This window comes from Bombus affinis, chromosome 10 (genome assembly GCF_024516045.1).
Source record: "Bombus affinis isolate iyBomAffi1 chromosome 10, iyBomAffi1.2, whole genome shotgun sequence".
Classification (NCBI taxonomy): domain Eukaryota; kingdom Metazoa; phylum Arthropoda; class Insecta; order Hymenoptera; family Apidae; genus Bombus; species Bombus affinis.
Window position 1 is genome coordinate 4,001,513 of NC_066353.1, and position 19,732 is coordinate 4,021,244.

Here is a 19,732-nt window from a genome sequence, read left to right on the forward strand (position 1 = left end):
AACAAAATAAAAGAGCACAACAATAACGAATTCACCAAGTTCATAGAGACACTCTCTGCACACGAGAACTCCAACTACTCCCTATGGAAAGTTACGAAAAAAATAAAGAAGCCAATAAAATCAGTCCCAGCAATCAGAAAAGCAGATAACACATGGGCAAGAAGCAACGAAGAACAAGCTGAAGAATTCTCCAATCACCTTTGCGACACATTTACACCACATAATATCAACAACAGCAATCTCAAATATCATACGGATGAGGATGCGCAAACCACTAGTACCTCAACTGACAAGCAATACACCATACCTAAAACAACAGCACAAGAAATTAGAAACATAATCGAGAAAACAAAAAAACAACAAAGCACCAGGAGTCGACCTAATCAATGGCAAAATCTTGAAAAACCTTCCGCCAAAAGCGATAGGACTAATGACCATAATATTCAATGCAATACTAAGAATCCAATACTTTCCTAAACTATGGAAACTAGCACAGATCATAATGCTACTTAAACCAGGCAAAGACCCACATCAAACTGCATCTTACAGACCAATATCACTACTTCCAGTATTTCCCAAAATACTGGAAAAAATAATATATGACCGCATAAAACGAACAATAGAGAAGAAAAAATTAATACCAGATCACCAATTTGGATTCAGAAACAAACACTCCACGATAGAGCAAATGCACAGGCTCATTAACGAAATAATACTAGCACTAGAAAACAAACAATACTGCACAGCTCTCTTTATGGACATAGAGAAAGCATTTGACAAAATAAACCACGAAAGCCTACTACAAACAATCAGGAAACAATTCCCGGAACAAATACACCAATTAATAAAATCTTACTTAAGCAGCAAAACCTTCGTAATAAAAATCAAGGACACATACTCTGAAGTTAAAGACATCAAGGCAGGGGTTCCGCAAGGAAGCGTCTTAGGGCCGATACTATACACATTATACACGGCCAACATACCAACAACTACCAATAGCAAAATACTGACATTCGCGGACGACACAGCTATATTAGTCAGACAAACTAACCCAGGAACAGCAGTCAAATTACTACAAGAACATATCACAAAAATAGAAAAATGGCTGAAAGAAAAACAAATAAAAGCAATCCCCAATAAATGCAACCATATTACATTCATACTGCGAAAACAGATACCATCAAACATCCTACTGAACGACACGCACATAACACAAACAAAGCAAGTCAAATACTTAGGACTCCACTTAGATATACAACTCACATGGAAACAGCATACTAAATCAATAATAGACAAAATACAGACAATAAGGAGACAAATGCATTGGCTAACAAGTTGAAAATCCAAATTAAGCATAGAAAATAAATTAAAAATATTCAAAACGATCATGAAACCAATCTAGATGTACGGAATACCACTATGGGGGACAGCAGCATTGAGCCATATAAACAAAATAGAGACAATGCAAACTAAAATTCTTAGAACGATAGTAAACGCCCCATGGTACGTTAGAACGACCAAGGAAGAAATTAACAGATATGCGGAAAGGTACAAAGAAAAAATAGCAACACACCCAAATCGGCTAGCTGCGGAAACGATCAACATCTCAAATATGGAAAGAAGGCTAAAAAGGAAACACCCGGCAGATATCCTCACAAAGGATATAACCTAGCAAACGCGAGGATGGTACCCCGCTGGGGTTAGTCACCAACATGTTAATATAACTGTTAAAAAATTCTACCAAATGTTCAAATTGGATAAATTGTGAATATAAAGAACTAAATAAATAAAAAAAAGAAAAATATGGTATCTTTCCTATGGTAACCATTGAAACACCCTTCTTTTACCTATTTTTATCTATCACATTTATTTCTTATTTTTCATTAGGAATCTTATACACATAGGACATATCTCATTAGGAATTTTATACATAAAAACCGTAGTGTTGAAATACGTATTAAAAAATGCGAAAACACAAAAGTTCGAAGTATCGAAGTTAATTATACCATTCGACACCTTTCAATGTTTCTATAATCTGTTCGAAATTATCTAACTTTCCAAGATCATATCTCTTATAAAATCTCCGTATCTACACGTTTTAATAGATATTACGTTTTAATAATCTACATTTTAAGAAAAAGAGGGCAGGCTTTCAAACGAAAATGTCCGGCGGAGCTCTGTGTATCGAAGATAAAACGAGGCAGACGCTTGAATATCTGAATTCTTTTTTCCCGATGAAGATAACGCAGTACCGGGGCCAGTGATTATAGCGAAACAGAAATGGTATATGCAAATGAGAATAAATCGTGTACAGCGGTGCGGCGGGACGGTGCCTCGGCAAGGATCTGCTGGGGCTACGTTGTTTGCGCCTGAAAATGAGTCCTCAATGCCCCTTGGTCGCTCAGAAATCTGCAGTGAAGTACATATATATATATGCATCCTATATTCCCGGCTAAACGAGCTTTCGCAGTCGTTCCATTTCGCGTCGTTCCGTGTTTTCCTTCGTCTGGTGCGCGCTTGTTACGCGGCCAAAACCATCGTCATGGTGAGAGGACAATTAGCAGACAACAATGAAATCACAAAAGATTCCATGTCGATATTTTCATAAAAATCTGGGAACTTAGCACACGACGATTGTTGTTCCATCCGGATGGTTTGATTTATTATTAAAGCAATTGCTTTATACGAGGCATTTTCGTCCTCCAAAGTGACATACTCTTCACCGCAGTAACAAAAATCGTTTTTTTCCATCCGATAATGTCTGACTTCAACCTGCTTCAATTTTCAATTGCAAGATTTATCCTGTTCAGCTTCCGCACCAAGTTAAACAAAACAATGCAAGGAAAATTATGAACTGGAGAAATTACTGGCAATTTACCGAATGCTTCATATAAAAATGTAAAAAGAAACTTCCGTTTCCGAAAGAGGGAAACCATGAAAAATTCCCCTTTGTATATAATTTCTTTGACGACGTACCGTTTACATTAAAAACCATAGTCGATAGGAATTGCGCTATAAGTTAACGAGAGATTTTCCGTTGGTCGTGTTTCATTATAAAAGTCGTCGGAGCGTGAAACATAGTCTGATGGAGAAGTATAATAGAATGGACAATGCGCGCATGGCTTGACAGTAGAAATTTCTCTTTTTAAAATGTTTGTTCTGTACCTGATCGCCTCCGCATGGGCCAATAAAAATCAACCAAGCAAGATAGCACTGGTCGGTTTGTCAAAACATTCGAGTAGTGTGCAGACTTCTGAAAACAGACGATAGAGAGAAGCAAAAAAAAGGAGAGAAAAAAGAAATGAGAAAGGGTCGAAAGGGGAAAAAGACGAGGGAGGTGGATAGAAGGGGATCCGACACGTCCCGCGAGACGTTATTGAGGAAGCTTATAACGAGGTAAGGTTCGGCCAACCAGGAGTTTTTCCTACTGGCAATCTGTGAAAGGAAGTCGACGGGGAACACTTTGAGGAAGAAAAGCCCACCGGGAACTCTGTCGACGTCAATGAGACGCCAACAACTTTCCTCGATAGTAACGTACCTCTGGTTCGAAGCATCATACTTGCCCTTATATTTGCCTGCTCTTTCTTTCGCGTTTCTTTCGCTCAGGTGAGAAGTATAATCAATCTGACGACAATTTTAGTGAAAGTCGCTTGAGACATTCTCGGTTGGACGAACGCGAATGAAAAATCGATTTGCTAGCAATAGTCCCTGTCCCCAAATGTCTTTTCATTTCATAAACCAGTAATCCACAAAATTCGTGTCTTGCAAATTTATGTCTCGGCAGGAAGCTGTTCGCTGAGGATGTAGTTTATTATGTGTTCTGATGATGAGTCCTAAAAGTGGATGATCAAATGCAAAGTTGTTTCCCTGCTCTTCACTGTTGTGAACCGCGTAGATTTGAAAAACTTTTAGTGTCCGACTCCGTGGATGGGACATTTGGACTTTAGGACATATTTAACAATAAGTTACGCTTTAGTGTTGTGTTCTCATTCCAACTCCTGATCGACAAGTTGTATTTTCGAAGAAGGAAAGACACGCGAAAGAATGAAATATTTTCTCATTCCTTTTTATCAAGTTATAGTAAAATTCTCCTTCTTTAGTATACACCACAATTCCCTTAATTTATTAACAAAATTATCTCATAAGTAAAAACATCTGTAATGGCGTAAGAGTAAGAGTTAAGAGTTATAAATATATATTAAAGAGTAAGAGCTATTAAAATTAACTTCAATCTCTATAAACATAAATTCAATATAATTTATTTTTAAAATAAATGAAACAACAGATAGAGAAAAAAGAAATTTTTAAGTAACCAAATTATTCTGTCCAAGAGATAAAAAATCTCTGGTTAACAAATTCATCAAACTGTAACACAAAAAGAACTTCGAAACAGAAGACTAGCTTAGAATTTCAATGATTTACGAGACAAATTACCACGGCTAGCCGTTAATCTTGTTTTGCTCGCAGTTTTCCCGCCTCACTGATTATGCGGAAGTTGCAGTCGAATATAATTTCCGGTCATAGACGCGATCTAATTCAATGTAGAGTGATCCATGCGAACGTAGTAACAGTCTCGCATGTACGTTTAACCACGAAGTCGCGCACACACTGATAGAATTTCGTGTGTACTGGAAATGAAAACATCGCAGTCGCCGTTGGGTACGGTTTCAATGCATCTTCAGTTGTGTTAAAGAAATATATCTTGTTCCTTGCATACAAGCGTATGGTAATTAACTGAAACAGTATTCATCTGTTCTACTCGCTTGGTTTTGTCCTCGAAACGTAATATCTTCCGCACGTCGCGTTGGTTTATCAAGTTGAAACATGTGCAAATTTTACTTGTTTAATAAGCTTTTTGTTCTTATTTCCCCGTTCGCTGCCAATCTGATCAGATTTATGAATTCGAAAGCGGGGTTTTATATCAATTTTACATATTTGTATATGGTGAATTTCTATATTTTTATTCATAAAAGTAGGAAACTCTTATTTTTTATTTAAGTTGAGAATTACAAAAATTGTATCGTTTTTAATCCTGCTGAGTTCTTTTTAGTTTTCTATAATTAATAAATTTCTGTAATTTGAGAAAAATGTAAGGGAATCGTTGTTGATATTTTTAATATTTCGTTTTTTTACGTTAATTTTTTTGTCAATTTTACGTTAACTGTTTCTAAAATTCCAAGAATATTTCTGCTTCTCAAAGCAAATGTAACATTGGAATACGAAAGTTCAGTAACTGTAAGAAACTTATATGGATTTCGAAACAATATTCTAAAAGTTCTCGGGAACAGAAAAGTATTTTGCTATTATTACTTCTTTTTGCGCAATTGTCAAAACACGACGCGCACAATTCGCGTATATGCTGGTAACAAGAAGTTCGCAGTTACCGAGTCATAGTTGTAGGAGTAACGAAGCAAAGATCTCGCGAGGATCTTCAAAATTTTGTTGCGCTTCCGTGTGTCTACGAATAAACATAGAATTCCATGTGACTGTAACTCGCAGCGTTTCGTTCACATCACGGAACTACTCGCGATACTTCTACTTCGAGTAAATAATAAACTACAGTTCTAAAACAGTGCATCCTGTTTATGGACGTAAAAGCTCCTTGCGTTATTCTCTTCAAATTACGATGCACCAAGGGAACTAAGCGTAAATATCGTTCTCTACCTGCTGGTATAATAATTAGAAACGCGTTCGAATCAAAGCGCTTCCAGTAGAATTACTTCGAGATCAAAATGATATTCATAGATATAGATGGAAATGAACGTGATCTACTTCGTATCTATAGATATTCTAGTTGATATTATATATACATCGATGTGTTATATTTCGATATTTATACAGTTTATATATCCAGATGATGAAAAAAGTTCAAGTACAAAAATATCGTTTGAGGGTTCTTCTTTAAGTTATTAACATTTTTATTTTACGTTAGAAATATACTGCTAAAAATACGCCAGATGAAGAGCTTTTCTTTTTATTTTACACATTTTGTGATATTATGTATACGTATTGTTTGTACTAGAATAGTTACCTAATCTTCAAGTATATTAAAAATGTTAAACGAACTGAAAGAAATAAAGAAAAAAGCACACGATTAATACAGAAAATTATAGTGATACAGTTTGACATTTCTAAGGATCTTTCACGCAAACTGACAACAAACAACGACGTATTCTGCATAAAAGGAATTTCACGTAAAACAAAAGACAGAGAAACATCTTCGCAGGAAGCCTGAGGCAAACATCTCTCTTTAAATGCAATTTCATACTTGTCCACGTCTTGCGCTGGTCCCTCAAACTCAGTCCGAACTTCCGTTTAACTTGAGTCACCTTATAACCGAACTCCGCGACAGTTCGTTAATTAAACGACGGCAATCACGATGGAAGTAACGAACGACTATATTCATGCCCGGGGCTATGAGCTTTGTCGTCGCGTGGGCCGAAATTCGCGACATACCACTTGTAATAATTACAATAGTAATAATAATAATAATCATTCTCGCCAACGACGCAATCGTGAATATGAGGAGATAGAAGCGAACTTGTTACGTAATCGCAATAGCCGCGTCACGGTTTTTGAAGCGTGAAACGTTGACTGGATGAAAACAGCGCGGGGAAATAGCAGAAAGGTAGCGGAAGAGGGATGGAAGAAACGGGTGAGGGGTACGCTTACACGAATTAAAACGACCGGAAGGAATTTCTTTTCGCGATGCAACTACATCCAACGACGCCGCGTCGACTCGTACTTTTATTACGTTCCATCCGTGAGCCGGCTATCAGCTAGAAACGACTAAACGGTTCTGTGTCGAGGCTCGTGAAGGCTTAAAAGTCTGCGTGCTCGTTGCAAAAGGTAGCCAGCTTTTTTCCTTCCGGCTGTGGAATATAAAGGCTAGGCAGGAGAAAAGGCTTCAGAAGAAAATGTAGAAGGAGGAATAGACGAAAGAAATTGCTTACGTATGTATATTCGGTTTTCGTTACGTTTGTTGATGGTTGACCGATGTGTTCTTCGGTAAAGAAAATAATTCAGATGAGAGTTTGAACGTAAAGAAGCTAAACCTTACGAAAGTAGATGATCGCATTACAATGATTCGCGTATAGCGAAATCAAGAAGGAAATTTGACGCGAGAGGAAGCATTTGTTTAGAGTGGGTGATTTTCAAGAGGAACAATTAGATTTTATCTCTGGTGGTGTGTATCCTGGCATCTTACATCCGACGAGCAATGTGAGGGTGGTTTTACTTTTAATTAAAGAAATACGTGCCTCTTAGCCAACCGTGGTAAGTGTTTGAATTGCTCCGCCGAACGATGTTCACGAACCTCTGCAATAATTAAATGAACCTGCTCGCGAGAAAGAGGTAAAAGCCGAGGAGAATCGTTCGTTTGACGACGCAATCGTCCTCGTGAAAGTTTACGATTCAACGATCGAAAGTTTTTCCACGATTCCAGTCAAATGAAATCCACTCGATTGTTACGAACATTCGTTAAAAAACGGAAAGAACAAAGAAATGAAAGGACGGTTTGCTCGACTTCCCCTTGTTTACCCGTTTTCCCAGGATCGCATGGATGTTTCTTGTCGCACGTGGACGCGCTGAAACGCCCGAGCGGAAACGAATCGCGGAAATTCAACCGGATTACTTCCGTCTTTTCTTTCTCGACTTCGAAACCGTTCGAAGGAGAAAAGTCGGTTTACTCGAGCTTCACCAGCGTAAAAAGAAGGAGGGTTAACTTTCGTTCGCCAAACAGAGACTATCTTACATTTACAGATTCACTCAGCTTCGTAGCAAACCCCATTCCAGGAACTTCGATAACTTTTTCGACGTAAACTTTATCCTTCGCACTCTAGCCGGCATTTCGGGCATTAAGGCTTTATTTAAATAACTTCCCTTCCTGGTACCGTGCGTTTGAGCGAGCATACTGTCTCTCAAACGAACCGCATCCCCGATGCGGCCTAGCGTTTCTTAAAAGCAACCACCAAGATTGCGTCGCATTTTCTGGACGCTCCTCCAAGAAATTGTATTTGAACGAAAGAAGGTGAAAGAAATATCATAGACGAGTGGAAGATCGACAGAGAAGATTACGACATTGACAAATACACTGCAGGATAAGAAATTAAAGATAGAATATGATAAACTTCGAAATTAGTTTTCCATTGATTTTCTTGAAAATATTGCTGCAACTTTTGAACGCTGTTCGTATCGAAAATTTGAGATTTTAGTTAAAAATACAATTCCAATTTTTCAATCAATGGTATCTGGTATCTGTTTCAATCGTGGTATCTATTATTATTTTGTAATTGGAAACTTTTGTAATTTGGTTTATATTGACATCACGGACGTTCTCATGTAGTCCTCCATGTTTCCAACGTTCCACGAACAAACATAAAACATCATGCCACGTTATTTATCAATCAAAATGAATCGAACTAGAGCACGTCATTTTTAGGATTATAATGGATAAAAACCAGGCTCGGTGCAAAAAATTCCGAACAATCGGATCGCTGTAATAAACTAGCGTATAAAGGGGCGATTACCTGGAAGCGTCGTCTCTTCGAACGAACGAAACGAGTCATTGTTTCAGATAGAGGCGATAGGTAGTATATTTCGTTAGATTATTATTAACGGGTCAGTAAACGACAAAGGAAATTGTTTCTCGTTACCGCGGTGTATCTAATCACAGTAGAATTTAGATGATACTACCCGTATACGTTTGCGTAGAACAGGCTGGCCAACAATGTTCGGGCTCAAAAGCTACCGCTCTCTGATCTACTTTGCATCAAGTTCGTCCAGTGCTGGCCGATGCCGCATGAAATCTGCTTGTACACCATGGATTAGCGTTCCTCGCCTTTGTCTGTGCTTGTATCCGAACTCGAAGAATGCTCAGACTTCCGAACATCTACGATATTCACAGACGAAATGGTGCGATTGCATAAAATTTTACTGGAATATCGTTTCCTACTGTATTCTTAGGGTCTTTGTTGACAACTTGAACATTTCATAATAATTCAAATTCTAGATAGATTGATTCGTGGATGTTGATAGGTCTTTTTCATTAGTGGTTAAAACTTTTTCAATAACCCGAGACCAGAATATTTTCATCAATTTCTCAGCAATGGAACCTATAGCTTCATGTAGTGATTTAGAAGTACAATTCTTCAAGATAATTTTCTAATGATGACATTCATTATTTTATTGACGCAAATTTAATTCGATAGAATAATTGGACTGAACGTTAGACGAGCCTTTCAAAAGTTGAACTGATGGTCAACTTCATTTTTTTTAAACTTGTCAGTTTCATTGCATAAGTAGTACAATTAATGTCCAATTTTCGAGATACAGATTTACTTCCATAGGTTCACCTATCATAAAGAAATGGTGTAAATATTAGTCAATTCTAGAGCAAATTTAAGGAAATAATGTTTGTAACATCATTTTTCTGTATTTTTCAAATCATAGAATTGATCTCAGAATAGCTTCTAAATGACTTATACATTGATTTACATAGCCATAAATATGTATAATAGTTATCTGTAATTTGAATAAATCATTACGGTTAAAAAAATCCTTGTTCATCAATAATGGTCTATCCTAATGCAATCTTCAAGAAATTTAATTTCAAGTCAAATGGAGGCTATAAATCGAGCAACGATCCCATTTGAAAGCATTGCTTCGATAGTCACGCAGTTCCCAGAATAGCAGTTGAATTCGTAATAGTAAAACCACGCAATATTGAAGAATCGTTAGACGCTGTTCGCGTTACGAATTTATCGATCACGCTTGCAAATAATGCAGCTAGTACCCGCCCGACCTGTCATAGCAGTACAACTGCCGTTCGAAAAATAGTGAAATTGGGAGACATCTGCGCGGTAACTATAACCGATCGAAATTATGATTCTTTTTTGATTAACATAGGCAGAGAACGCGGCGCGTGGAAATCTAGTAAACAGATCTATCGATATTCATTTGCGGTTATTCGACGGGATTTACCTGCGCTAATTCCACCTGAATCGGAGAAATTAATTCGACGATCAACCCGTGATCGTAGGGAAAACCAATTAAACCTATAGTAGTCCGTAACGACGGCTAATATTTGCATGGAAAATCGAAGCCAGCCAACTCCCGTCTCTCGCCCTATTCTTTTTTTTTTTCTTTTATCCTTCGTTTTATCACCGAAATTCAATTCAAGAGACGTGCTTCGTGTGTCTCTACAATGTTGATATCAGCTTCGTGTTTACTTGATTGTAGTATAATGTTGGAACAGCGATTCACTTTATAAATTTGTGTCGTAATCCGATAGGAGGCATCGTGAAATAGATTTTGAGAGCGTTGAAGTCAATTAAGTCGATCGGCGATCGATTATATGTATAGAATGGAACATTATAAGATGACGAACGAGAATAAGATGAATAAGATGACGAATGGAACGAGAATTTTTTACTCGATGCACTACGTTTATGCGATAGGGTATTCTGGAAGCCTTTAGTTTGCAAAGAACATTTCATACAATAACAATAATTTCTGTCATTATTTATTGAGGGCCTCGATATCCTAGACTTCCGTCTCTGGTTCTCTATGTTCTTCTCCTCTTACGTGCCATTCGTATAAGGTAACCTTGGAGAACCTTCTGGAACCTCTTATCAAGCATATATTATATATACCTTACTCTTTGATTTCTTGGTACATCAAAAGATGGTAGGACAGAATATTAATTTTGGATTTTCCCGTAGGTCTTTCAAGAATAAAATCCCTTTCACTACAACATGCAAAACCAGAATCATGTTTCCCTGGTTATAATATTCTTTAACCACCATACACGAGATTTTCCATTCAAATTTCCGATAAATATGAGAGCTCTTTCAGACAAGTGAATAATGCTTTTGAACTGCTAATTAACTCTTAAAACTCCCCTTCATTTCCTCTGAACCTGCTCATTCGTGATATTCGGGGAAAGATAACACCAGACTATTAACTATTTGTGCGTCTCTGTAAGCTTTACCACTAGCTACCATCTTTACTTTAGCGTTAGCTATTTTCTCTTATAAAACTCTCTCCAAAAAAAATTTTATACGCCCTATTTACGTCCTTTGTTGCTTTTCAAAGAACGTACTTTCAAAAGGGCAGTTCTCTTCTGCTGCAATAAAAGAAACTTTCGTCACAATGGACTGTCGAAGTCCGTTACGACTGAAAGTTTTTAAATTATTGATGGATATACATAACGACGTACCGTTTCTCGAGTAGGTAACCGTTACAAATATTACATCGATCATCGTGAAAGTTTTGGAAAGTCTTGAAGCACTTTTATCTTCAATGTTAGACGTCTAGTAAATAATTTTCAAAATTTGTATAGCAATATCGTTCAATTTAAACTTAAAACAAGCCCTGTTCAGCTAGTTAACTTGTTAGCGGGGTTTTGTCTTAATCGGAAAGTTTCATGATTGTGGAATTAAAGGTGATAAAAATAAATTAATATTTGGATTGGTAAATGTGAATCTTGTTTTTCCCAGTTAATAAATTAAAATTATCAGCTACATCTTTGAAGAAAGAGAAATAAAAATATTAGGAGAAATGACAATGTATGGTATCGTAACCAGCAAGCTGGGAAAGAGTTCCGTAGGTTCGACGCGGTCGTCAGCCGTGTTTCAGGCCAACGATGTTGTTTTTTGGCGGTACGTGACGCTATAGTGTCGACACATTAATTTCTGTCGATCGATACGCCGCTGGCTAAAATAAATAAAAATCGTAGGCAGAGCATCGTTATTAGTGGTTTTGCACACGGCGCGCTTGTGTCGGCTGCTTTTTAACAGGAACGACTCGTGTCGGTTTCGGCGCTCGCGAATATTCAACGGTGTCACGGAATCGAGAGCCGCGAAAAAATTGCCAGGGTTGTAATGCAACCGCGTTACCACAGTTCACCTCCGAAAATCGTCGATCTCGTTTAACATTTCCATTGGTCGCATCAGGAAAAATTTTCGCTGCCGAAAATTCCGTGTCGTTCCAACATGGTGCGAACAGTGAATTCGTGTCCGAAATAGCATACTCGTTGTTGTAAAAGTTGTTTATTCAAAATAAGCGATGAATTTTCCCTTTTATGATTCTGTATTAAAGTAGAGGTAGAATATACGATATTCGATATTCGATATTCGTACATAAAAAGTATTCTCATGTGATTATACATATAGATGATTATAGAAATTGGACATTTTTATCTATACAATAATCCAAACATATAAAAATAAATTTCATAGATACACTAAGCAGTAGAAGAAATTAATAAAGTAAGACCTACGCCGAATTCTTATGTATTTATGAACTTTTATATACAAATATGAGGTAATCTCAGATCCCAACTGATTCTAATTCCAATGAACGGAAAAAATGTTTTTCGTTAATCATATAGAAAACAACGCGTTTTTCCGCGCGTATCGATTTATCACGGATTTTCATATTTTTCCTCTGGATCGCTGTAGCTCTTCCACGCGCCTTCTCCCGACGAAATATACGATGACACGGACGCGAATCCGCGATAATATTTTAATATCCTTTTTTTTTTACGGCCGACACACACGAGAGTCGTGCCGTTCCGTGCCGTTGAGCCGCGTTTTTAAATAACGTGCGTCGAATAAATTTCTCGCGTGAACGGCCGGACGAACAAACGAACGAGAATATCATAAATTTTCATGCATCGTGGACGAAGTCTCGGATACTTTGCGCCGCGCAGAATCAAAATAAATTCCGGCCATGTAACCTACGTGTGCACGCCGCGCCGGATCGCTCTGCGTACAATTGCGCGAAACAACTCGGCTGCGGAACGGACCCCGCGTCGCGTTTAATTGCGCTGAATGCAACGCGCTCGTTCCGTCTCAGTCTCAGCCTGGTTTTCCGCTAATTTCACCCCTGAACTTCGTACAAACACTACACGCAACTTCGTTCCGTACCGATTAAGAAACACAGACGGTCTTGTTGCTTCGCGAGGATCATTATAATTTACAGAGGTAGGAGGAGAATTTTTAACTTGTCTGAATAAAACCAGCTCCGCAGAAACAGGAATTTCAATGCTGTAGTGGTAATGACATTTTTATAATTTTTAAATGCTACATATTTAATTTTATCTCTCTGTATAATTGTAGAATGAAGCGAAACTATTGTAATATCGGGTAATTTTAGGTATAAGATTTTTCCCTGATACTATTTAGAATTTATAGTTTATTTACAATGAATAGATTATACAGATATTAGTTAGATTAATTAGACAGAAAACGATGGTTGTTTAATTTGAACTAAGTGTACCAATCTTACTTTAATTCGACCACTCTCGCAACTGGACAACGCTAACAACTCAATCTTTCAGCTACGCTAGTAACTCACGCAACTCCACAACGCTAACCACTCAATCTCTCAACAACTCTAACAACTCTCGCAACACGACAACGCTAACAACTTTACTCTTCAACTCCTCGATTTACTCTGACCTTTGACTCATTCTCACTTCTCGATCAACAACTCTTTGAATTCAAATCGTTCCCCTCCATTAGCGTTATTTTTTCCTCTCTCTAATCCCATCCTGTTAACGCTCAGCAAGGACTAGGCGACTTTAGTCACATAGGCATTTTTCCCTATGTAAACTAACAACCGAAGGACAGACGACATTGTTTTGATCGATTTCTAATCAGGCTTTTTCCTTACGATACTACACTATATACAGAGTATACATAGTATAGTACCTGTATACTACACAGTTAAAAATCATAGTATACACTACGAAATAGCATGGGTTTATTATTATAAAATATTCCTTATACCTTTTCAAGTCGCGAAAATGAATTGTGGCACAGAATAATATTATAACTTAGTTCTAATTAAGAAATTAAAGAAATGATACTTTTAAAAGTTGAAATACTTGACCAAATTAAAAATTTCTATATTTTAACCTACATCGCTATGATTTTCAGTCTTTTATATAGTATTCTCTATACGTTCTACTTAATTCACCTATCGTCTGTAAAAACTTCTCCATAGAAAAATTAATAGTATTTCTGGTGGTTGGCTCTAAATGAAAGTAGTTATAAGAAGTGATGGAAGTAATAGACGATGATTCGAATTATATTAGAATTTAATTTCTTGACTCTCGGCCAACGAAATTCACAATATTCTACATTTAAACAAATAATGAATTACATTCTCCCTCCCACTTTTCTCTATCTATCTCTATCTATCTAACAGTAAGTTATATTCTTATATTCTTAAGTTAACCTTTTCTCATGAGCTATGTCATAACCATCTGTACTGATCCCTATAGAATATTCATCTGAATACTTTTTAATTGCTATCACTATACACTTAAATATAAATCAGATGTGAAACGTATTATTGCGAGGAGAAGAGGCGATGATAGGCGAGCACTAGGGGCATCAGTGGCCAGCAGTCGCGTATCAGAGAGCGTTTCAATCGTATTGTTCATCGCAATGGTAGTTTGTCTGGATGATTCCCCGACCTCTAACGTCCATTCACGTCCCCGATGCATTATTTCGTACTCGCGATCGCTCAGTGATTTACTGCACCGGCGTGACGGGTGCAGGCAACTGCATTATTTCTACCCCGTTATAATCGCGTTCGTTCGCGGTTTATTTATCCGCGCACGATGCATTTGATGGCGGCTGCGAGCAGACAAAGAGCCACGGAACGTCAATTGAACGGTCGCAAAGGATATGCCTTCATCGAGTATTAACTAGCCATTATATCGACACCTATTCCGGCGTATTTTTCTTCATCCTCGATTAATTATTTCTTTGAACGAACTTGTGCCAGTTTTTATGATCGTTCGTGATTTATCCGATAAGAAGAAAATTGAAAGGATTTGTTTCTATAGTTTGAAATATCTATCGAGATCGCTATATCATCTAATACGATTTATTTTATATCAAAAATCTATTATTCTCTCTTTTGTATAGGGGAAAATAGAGTTCGTGTTAACATTCCTCTATATAAACTGTCATTTTGCTTTGTTTTTGCCAAAAATAGAAGAAATGAAAAGGTTGATCTATATAAATAAATCTTTTCCTCTCCAATATATGATTTCTGGTTCCAAAAAACATCACTCGTATCAAAACATTCTGAGAGTACTAAAGGTTAGAATGATACTGAATTTCAAGTTTAGAATACCATCCAATACTAGAATCTAATTCGAATTTTAACTTCAAGATCAGATATTGTACTCGAAGCGAGCTTGTTAAAACTGTCGTTCACATTCCAGAAAAAACTGCAATCTCTTTCTGCTTCATTCGTATCATTAAAAAGCCCAATACGCAAAAATTTATCGGTAACTCGACTTGCCATTCAAAAACGGAGAATCATCGTTAACAAGCAACCCCGTGAGCCGAAGATTCAAGTTTTAATTGTTACTTGTACGTGACAGATACGAGCATCTTGCTCGTCGCGGTGACAAGGAGTGCCAGCAGTCAGTACTCGAAGAACATACAAGTGTTTTCCACTGCGCCGTTTGTCGAGACGCCTGTCATAATTTACAACTCCGTCTCTTCTGCTTTCCAAGGTTCCTCGACGCTCGAGTCAATCCATAAAATCCCTCTACAGCTCTGTTTCATATTCCAGAACTCAGAGTTTGTCGCGTTTGTTCTTCGCGTTGCAAAACGCGTCGAGTAATTTACTTTCGATCAAACCTTGTTTCGCGATCAACAAGGACACGCCGTCACGGAACCTTAATGATACAATCGAATAGCTTCGAAAATTTCTCAGCGAAAGACTTTCGTGACTTGCAGAAAAACGAAATATATGTGTAAAATCTATAGCGTTACATCGACGGAGATAGTTAAATTATACGATAGAATCGCATGAAAGCATCGTGAAACAACAACGATATTTGTTATCACATCTGCTTCGTACTTTAATATAAAATACTAGCTCCATGTCGATATGCTCATAAAAGATTTTAAACGCTTATAGACACCTTTTATGAATGTATTGCGTGTATTATGCGAAACATTAGCACAGTTATGAAAGTGATAAAACCGTATTTATTACCAGAACCATACTTACTTATTACCAGTAAGATAGCTCCTCATGCTGTATATTAATGTTTTGCTAAATGTACGTTTGCGTTAAATATCTCGTAATTTCTTCATAGATACATTTTTGTATTGGTTTTAAATTTCTCCAATATAATCACGACAGTCGTACCGCATTACAATATTACTGAATTTCCAAAATGTTTTATAAACATAAATGTTTTCTATGGTAACTGTCTAAATAATTTTGCGGTCCAGTGTATACTTTCTGATAGAAGCAATGAAACACGAGCAATAAAATCAATTGGTGTATCGCGGCTGGAATAGAACCAGAGATACCGGAATATTCTCCTTTTAACGAAACAAATCGAACTTACATTTCCGTGAACTCGGGGATCTCATTTCGCTGTATCAAACGCAGGGCTATTAGACACGGCAACCGCGTCGTCTGAAGGATCCTCCTCGTCGCAGCATCAGAAGCTCGACAGAAAATAAAAAGAAAGAAAAAAAAATAGGGAAGGCAAAGATAACTACAAAAAAAGGGGGAAAGGAAAGACGCCGATCCTGTTCGAGTGTGTTTCCTTTTGCCAGTAGAATCTCGTCCAGGCTTGGTGGCATCGTTCGTATAACTTTTGCAGGCCAGCGTAAGAAAGGGACGCTTCTGAAGCCCCGTAATAGAATTCAATGTAAGAAAGAGGAAAAAGCGTGGGATCGACAAGGTCTGGTTATTCGGATAAAAGAAATCCCGGACACTTATCGAACCTTCCCGTCCAGTAACTTCGACGTGGAGCTAAAGCTTCTTGGAAACGGTTTGTAGCGTTCAGTGAAACCACGTTATCATCGAGAATCAAGATCCAACTCTGTGTACCCGAAAGGAGCCGATTCAGCCGTGCGTAGCAAGTGAAACGAACACGCTGACCGGAAGTGCCGTCTCAATGGGAGCGGGTCCTCGTTCCAGAGGGCTGCATTCGGAAAGACGTCAGCCTCGCGCAGTTCGATGGACCACAGAGAATCGCGGCGAGAAAACAGACGCAGAAGTTGAAGCGGCTGGGAGACACGAACGGTGTTGGCCAGCCCAGCTCGTTGCAACTTGCTCCGCAGCGATAGGGCAAATGGAAAAGTTGGTGAATGGAGCAACGACGATACTTCTCCCGGCTTGCTTGCTAAAAACTTTCACGAGAGTGTTCCATAGTCAGCGTGGATCACGAACGAATCTTTTCTACTTTTCTAAGTGTGTCGTTCATCGGGACCAACAGTAACTGGCAGTATGTCCATAAGCTGGCTTCATTAGCCGTAATCATTTACCAGGAAACGACAAAGTGACTCGTGCAGTATCACTGACTACGATCGAGGTTTCATTGGCCATTAATGTTAATCACAACGTATCACGCGGATACGTCGCCCTCGACTGGCCTAACAATTTTTTTGCTACGTCGTTGAAATGTTAACGAACGCGGTGTGATCGTGGGAAATTAAAACATACGAGAAGAAACATTCTGAAGAAATCTGGATATTCCTGAAGTCGTCGATCGTTACGTTCCCAACAATCGTGCCTTCCATTTTGTCATGTAGCCTCGAGAATGTTGAATCACTGTATGGAAACGAGTGTCTGAAAAATTCTATGAATTTTTTTTTGTTCGTCCTATCGGCGTGAAGCGCAACTGTAGCAACGGCGCGTTCTTTGGTAGTTCGTAATCCGCAGTTCGCACGTTCCGAACTTGCCGCCAAAATCATAATCCTGACGAATGTCGCGCGTTCCCACTGTCAGTGAAAGATGTGGAAAGCAGCCGGAGGATTTGACACACGGGATCTCCGATTTGAACGAATTCGAGGAATGACCGTGTTCGCACTTGCTGAAGCGACCGGTTAGGAATCGAATCGATGAAGCACATCAGCCAGCTTGTTGAAATGGAGGTGAAGTAGGATTACTTCAATACTTGGGTAATCCAAAGAAGAATGGAGGTAGATCGACGAAGAATTTATGGCGGATAGGTTCCATTAACGGCGAGACAAATCTCGATGCGAGCGCGACTGTGACGAACTAAAAATTGGAATCGAACGATCGGTTGTATAGGCGGAGGAATTCATGCCTGAAGAAGGAACCAGCGGGGAGGTTTCTTTCGAAAAGGAACGAAGTAAGAAACATAAATTCTGATAATATTGTTATCTAAATTCACAAGAAATGACGTGAAAAGCGTGATGTCAATGATGTAAAAAATATTTCAAATTTGAGAACATATACAAACAAAATCTTTATTAAACACAAATCCACAAAGTATAATCGAGGGAACAAAATAGCTAAAAAGAAAACCAAACTGCCTAGCTAAAGCTTTCCAAACTTAATTAAATTTTCTGAACAACATTACTTAAAAAAACAACAACTTGCGTGTCTTTAAAACGAACTTCCAAATAAAAATCCGAATTTACCTAGAAAAAAAGAAAAAAAAGAAAAGAAAAGACAATTAAAAGTCTAAACAGGGTAAAAACCACGTTACGTATCTAGAGAAGCAACAATCATTCCAGCGATCAAGCTGTGTAGTCGCGGTTAGGAAAGAAAAGGAGACGTCGTTCGCAAAGATTTCAGTGCTATGCATCGCGTTGGCTACTGGAGCCTCGATGACCTTGACTCAGCGAGCATGAAGCACCCATCGAGGTCACCGGGACTTGAGATTGCTATGGCACTGTTCGGCATGGTCTGGCTGTTGCGTGTCCGCTCGGAGATGCGTCGTTGCTCGAAATGTCGGCACGAAGAGATCCTGGCGGCCCAGCAACAGCAACAACAACAACAACAACAGCTGCAGCAGCAACAGCAACACCATCATCTCCATCATCATTCCCATCACCAGCAACGCACACTGTCGCAGACTACCAGTCTACTGCAGACCCCCGACGATGCGGTCAGCTCGTCGGCAAATACACTGTTCACTTTGGACACGCCTGGCGCCGTCGGTTCCGCCGGAAGTTACTGCGAGGTGCACGGATTCGTGCAAGCGAAAGAAGGTAGTATTCGTTCGTCTCTCGATGTCTGCTTCCAACGATAGCCTTTACGTAGTTTCGAATGAATTCCTTGCAAATTCTTTTCTTCTTTTTCTCGCTTTTTTTAATATTTATGAATGTTTTTGAGAGAGTTTTAAATATCGTGCATGTTGTACGTACATACCTACAGTAGTTCACGAAAGTATTTGAATACTTATCATCGTACACCTTCAGGTATATATATTATGTGTATTATATAATCCTGATAGTCGGGTCCCATTACATCGCCAATAAAATTTCAAAATATTTATAACACAAATTATATTTATAAAAGGCGTTCACAAGTATTCGAATACTTCTCCGAGGTTATGTACGAAATTATATAAAAATTTGTTTTGATCGAACAGACCGGAAAAAATATCTATCTCGCAAGCTTTATTTAATTTTTATCAGGCATGCCGTTTTTCTATGGACGCGGTTTCTTTGCTGCCTATGAAATTGAGATTAAACGGATATAGAATGAAATAATGGATAAGCATAACTTGCACTTGTTTTAATGTTATGAAGGTTTTTATACGTTAAATATTTGCCACGATCTTTTGCAGTTTCCGACCTCTGTGAAAAATAACGCTGATAATCTGTCCGCCGCCCGTAATGCTTCATCCTAATCTCATGCCGTAGTTCGGAAGAACGATTATGATTTCCCGGGGAACACTTTAAGAAGTTCACCGCTACTTTTGCAA

The 19,732-nt window shown here is 38.3% G+C and overlaps 1 protein-coding gene across 23 annotated transcripts in view; it reads left to right on the top strand.

Moving 5' to 3' along the window:
• The window catches only part of LOC126921458 (disks large 1 tumor suppressor protein), a 538,419-nt gene that overhangs the window by 237,938 nt on the left and 280,749 nt on the right, over window positions 1–19,732 (top strand). For 16 of the 23 annotated variants that reach the window (XM_050733080.1, XM_050733083.1, XM_050733105.1 and 13 more), the window contains exon 3: window positions 16,652–19,013. The exons of the other annotated variants lie outside the window; for them this stretch is intronic. In XM_050733080.1, coding sequence (XP_050589037.1) covers window positions 18,602–19,013 — 412 coding nt within the window. In that variant the 5' untranslated portion in view covers window positions 16,652–18,601. The remainder of the gene's footprint in view (window positions 1–16,651; window positions 19,014–19,732) is intronic. 23 annotated transcript variants of the gene reach the window in all.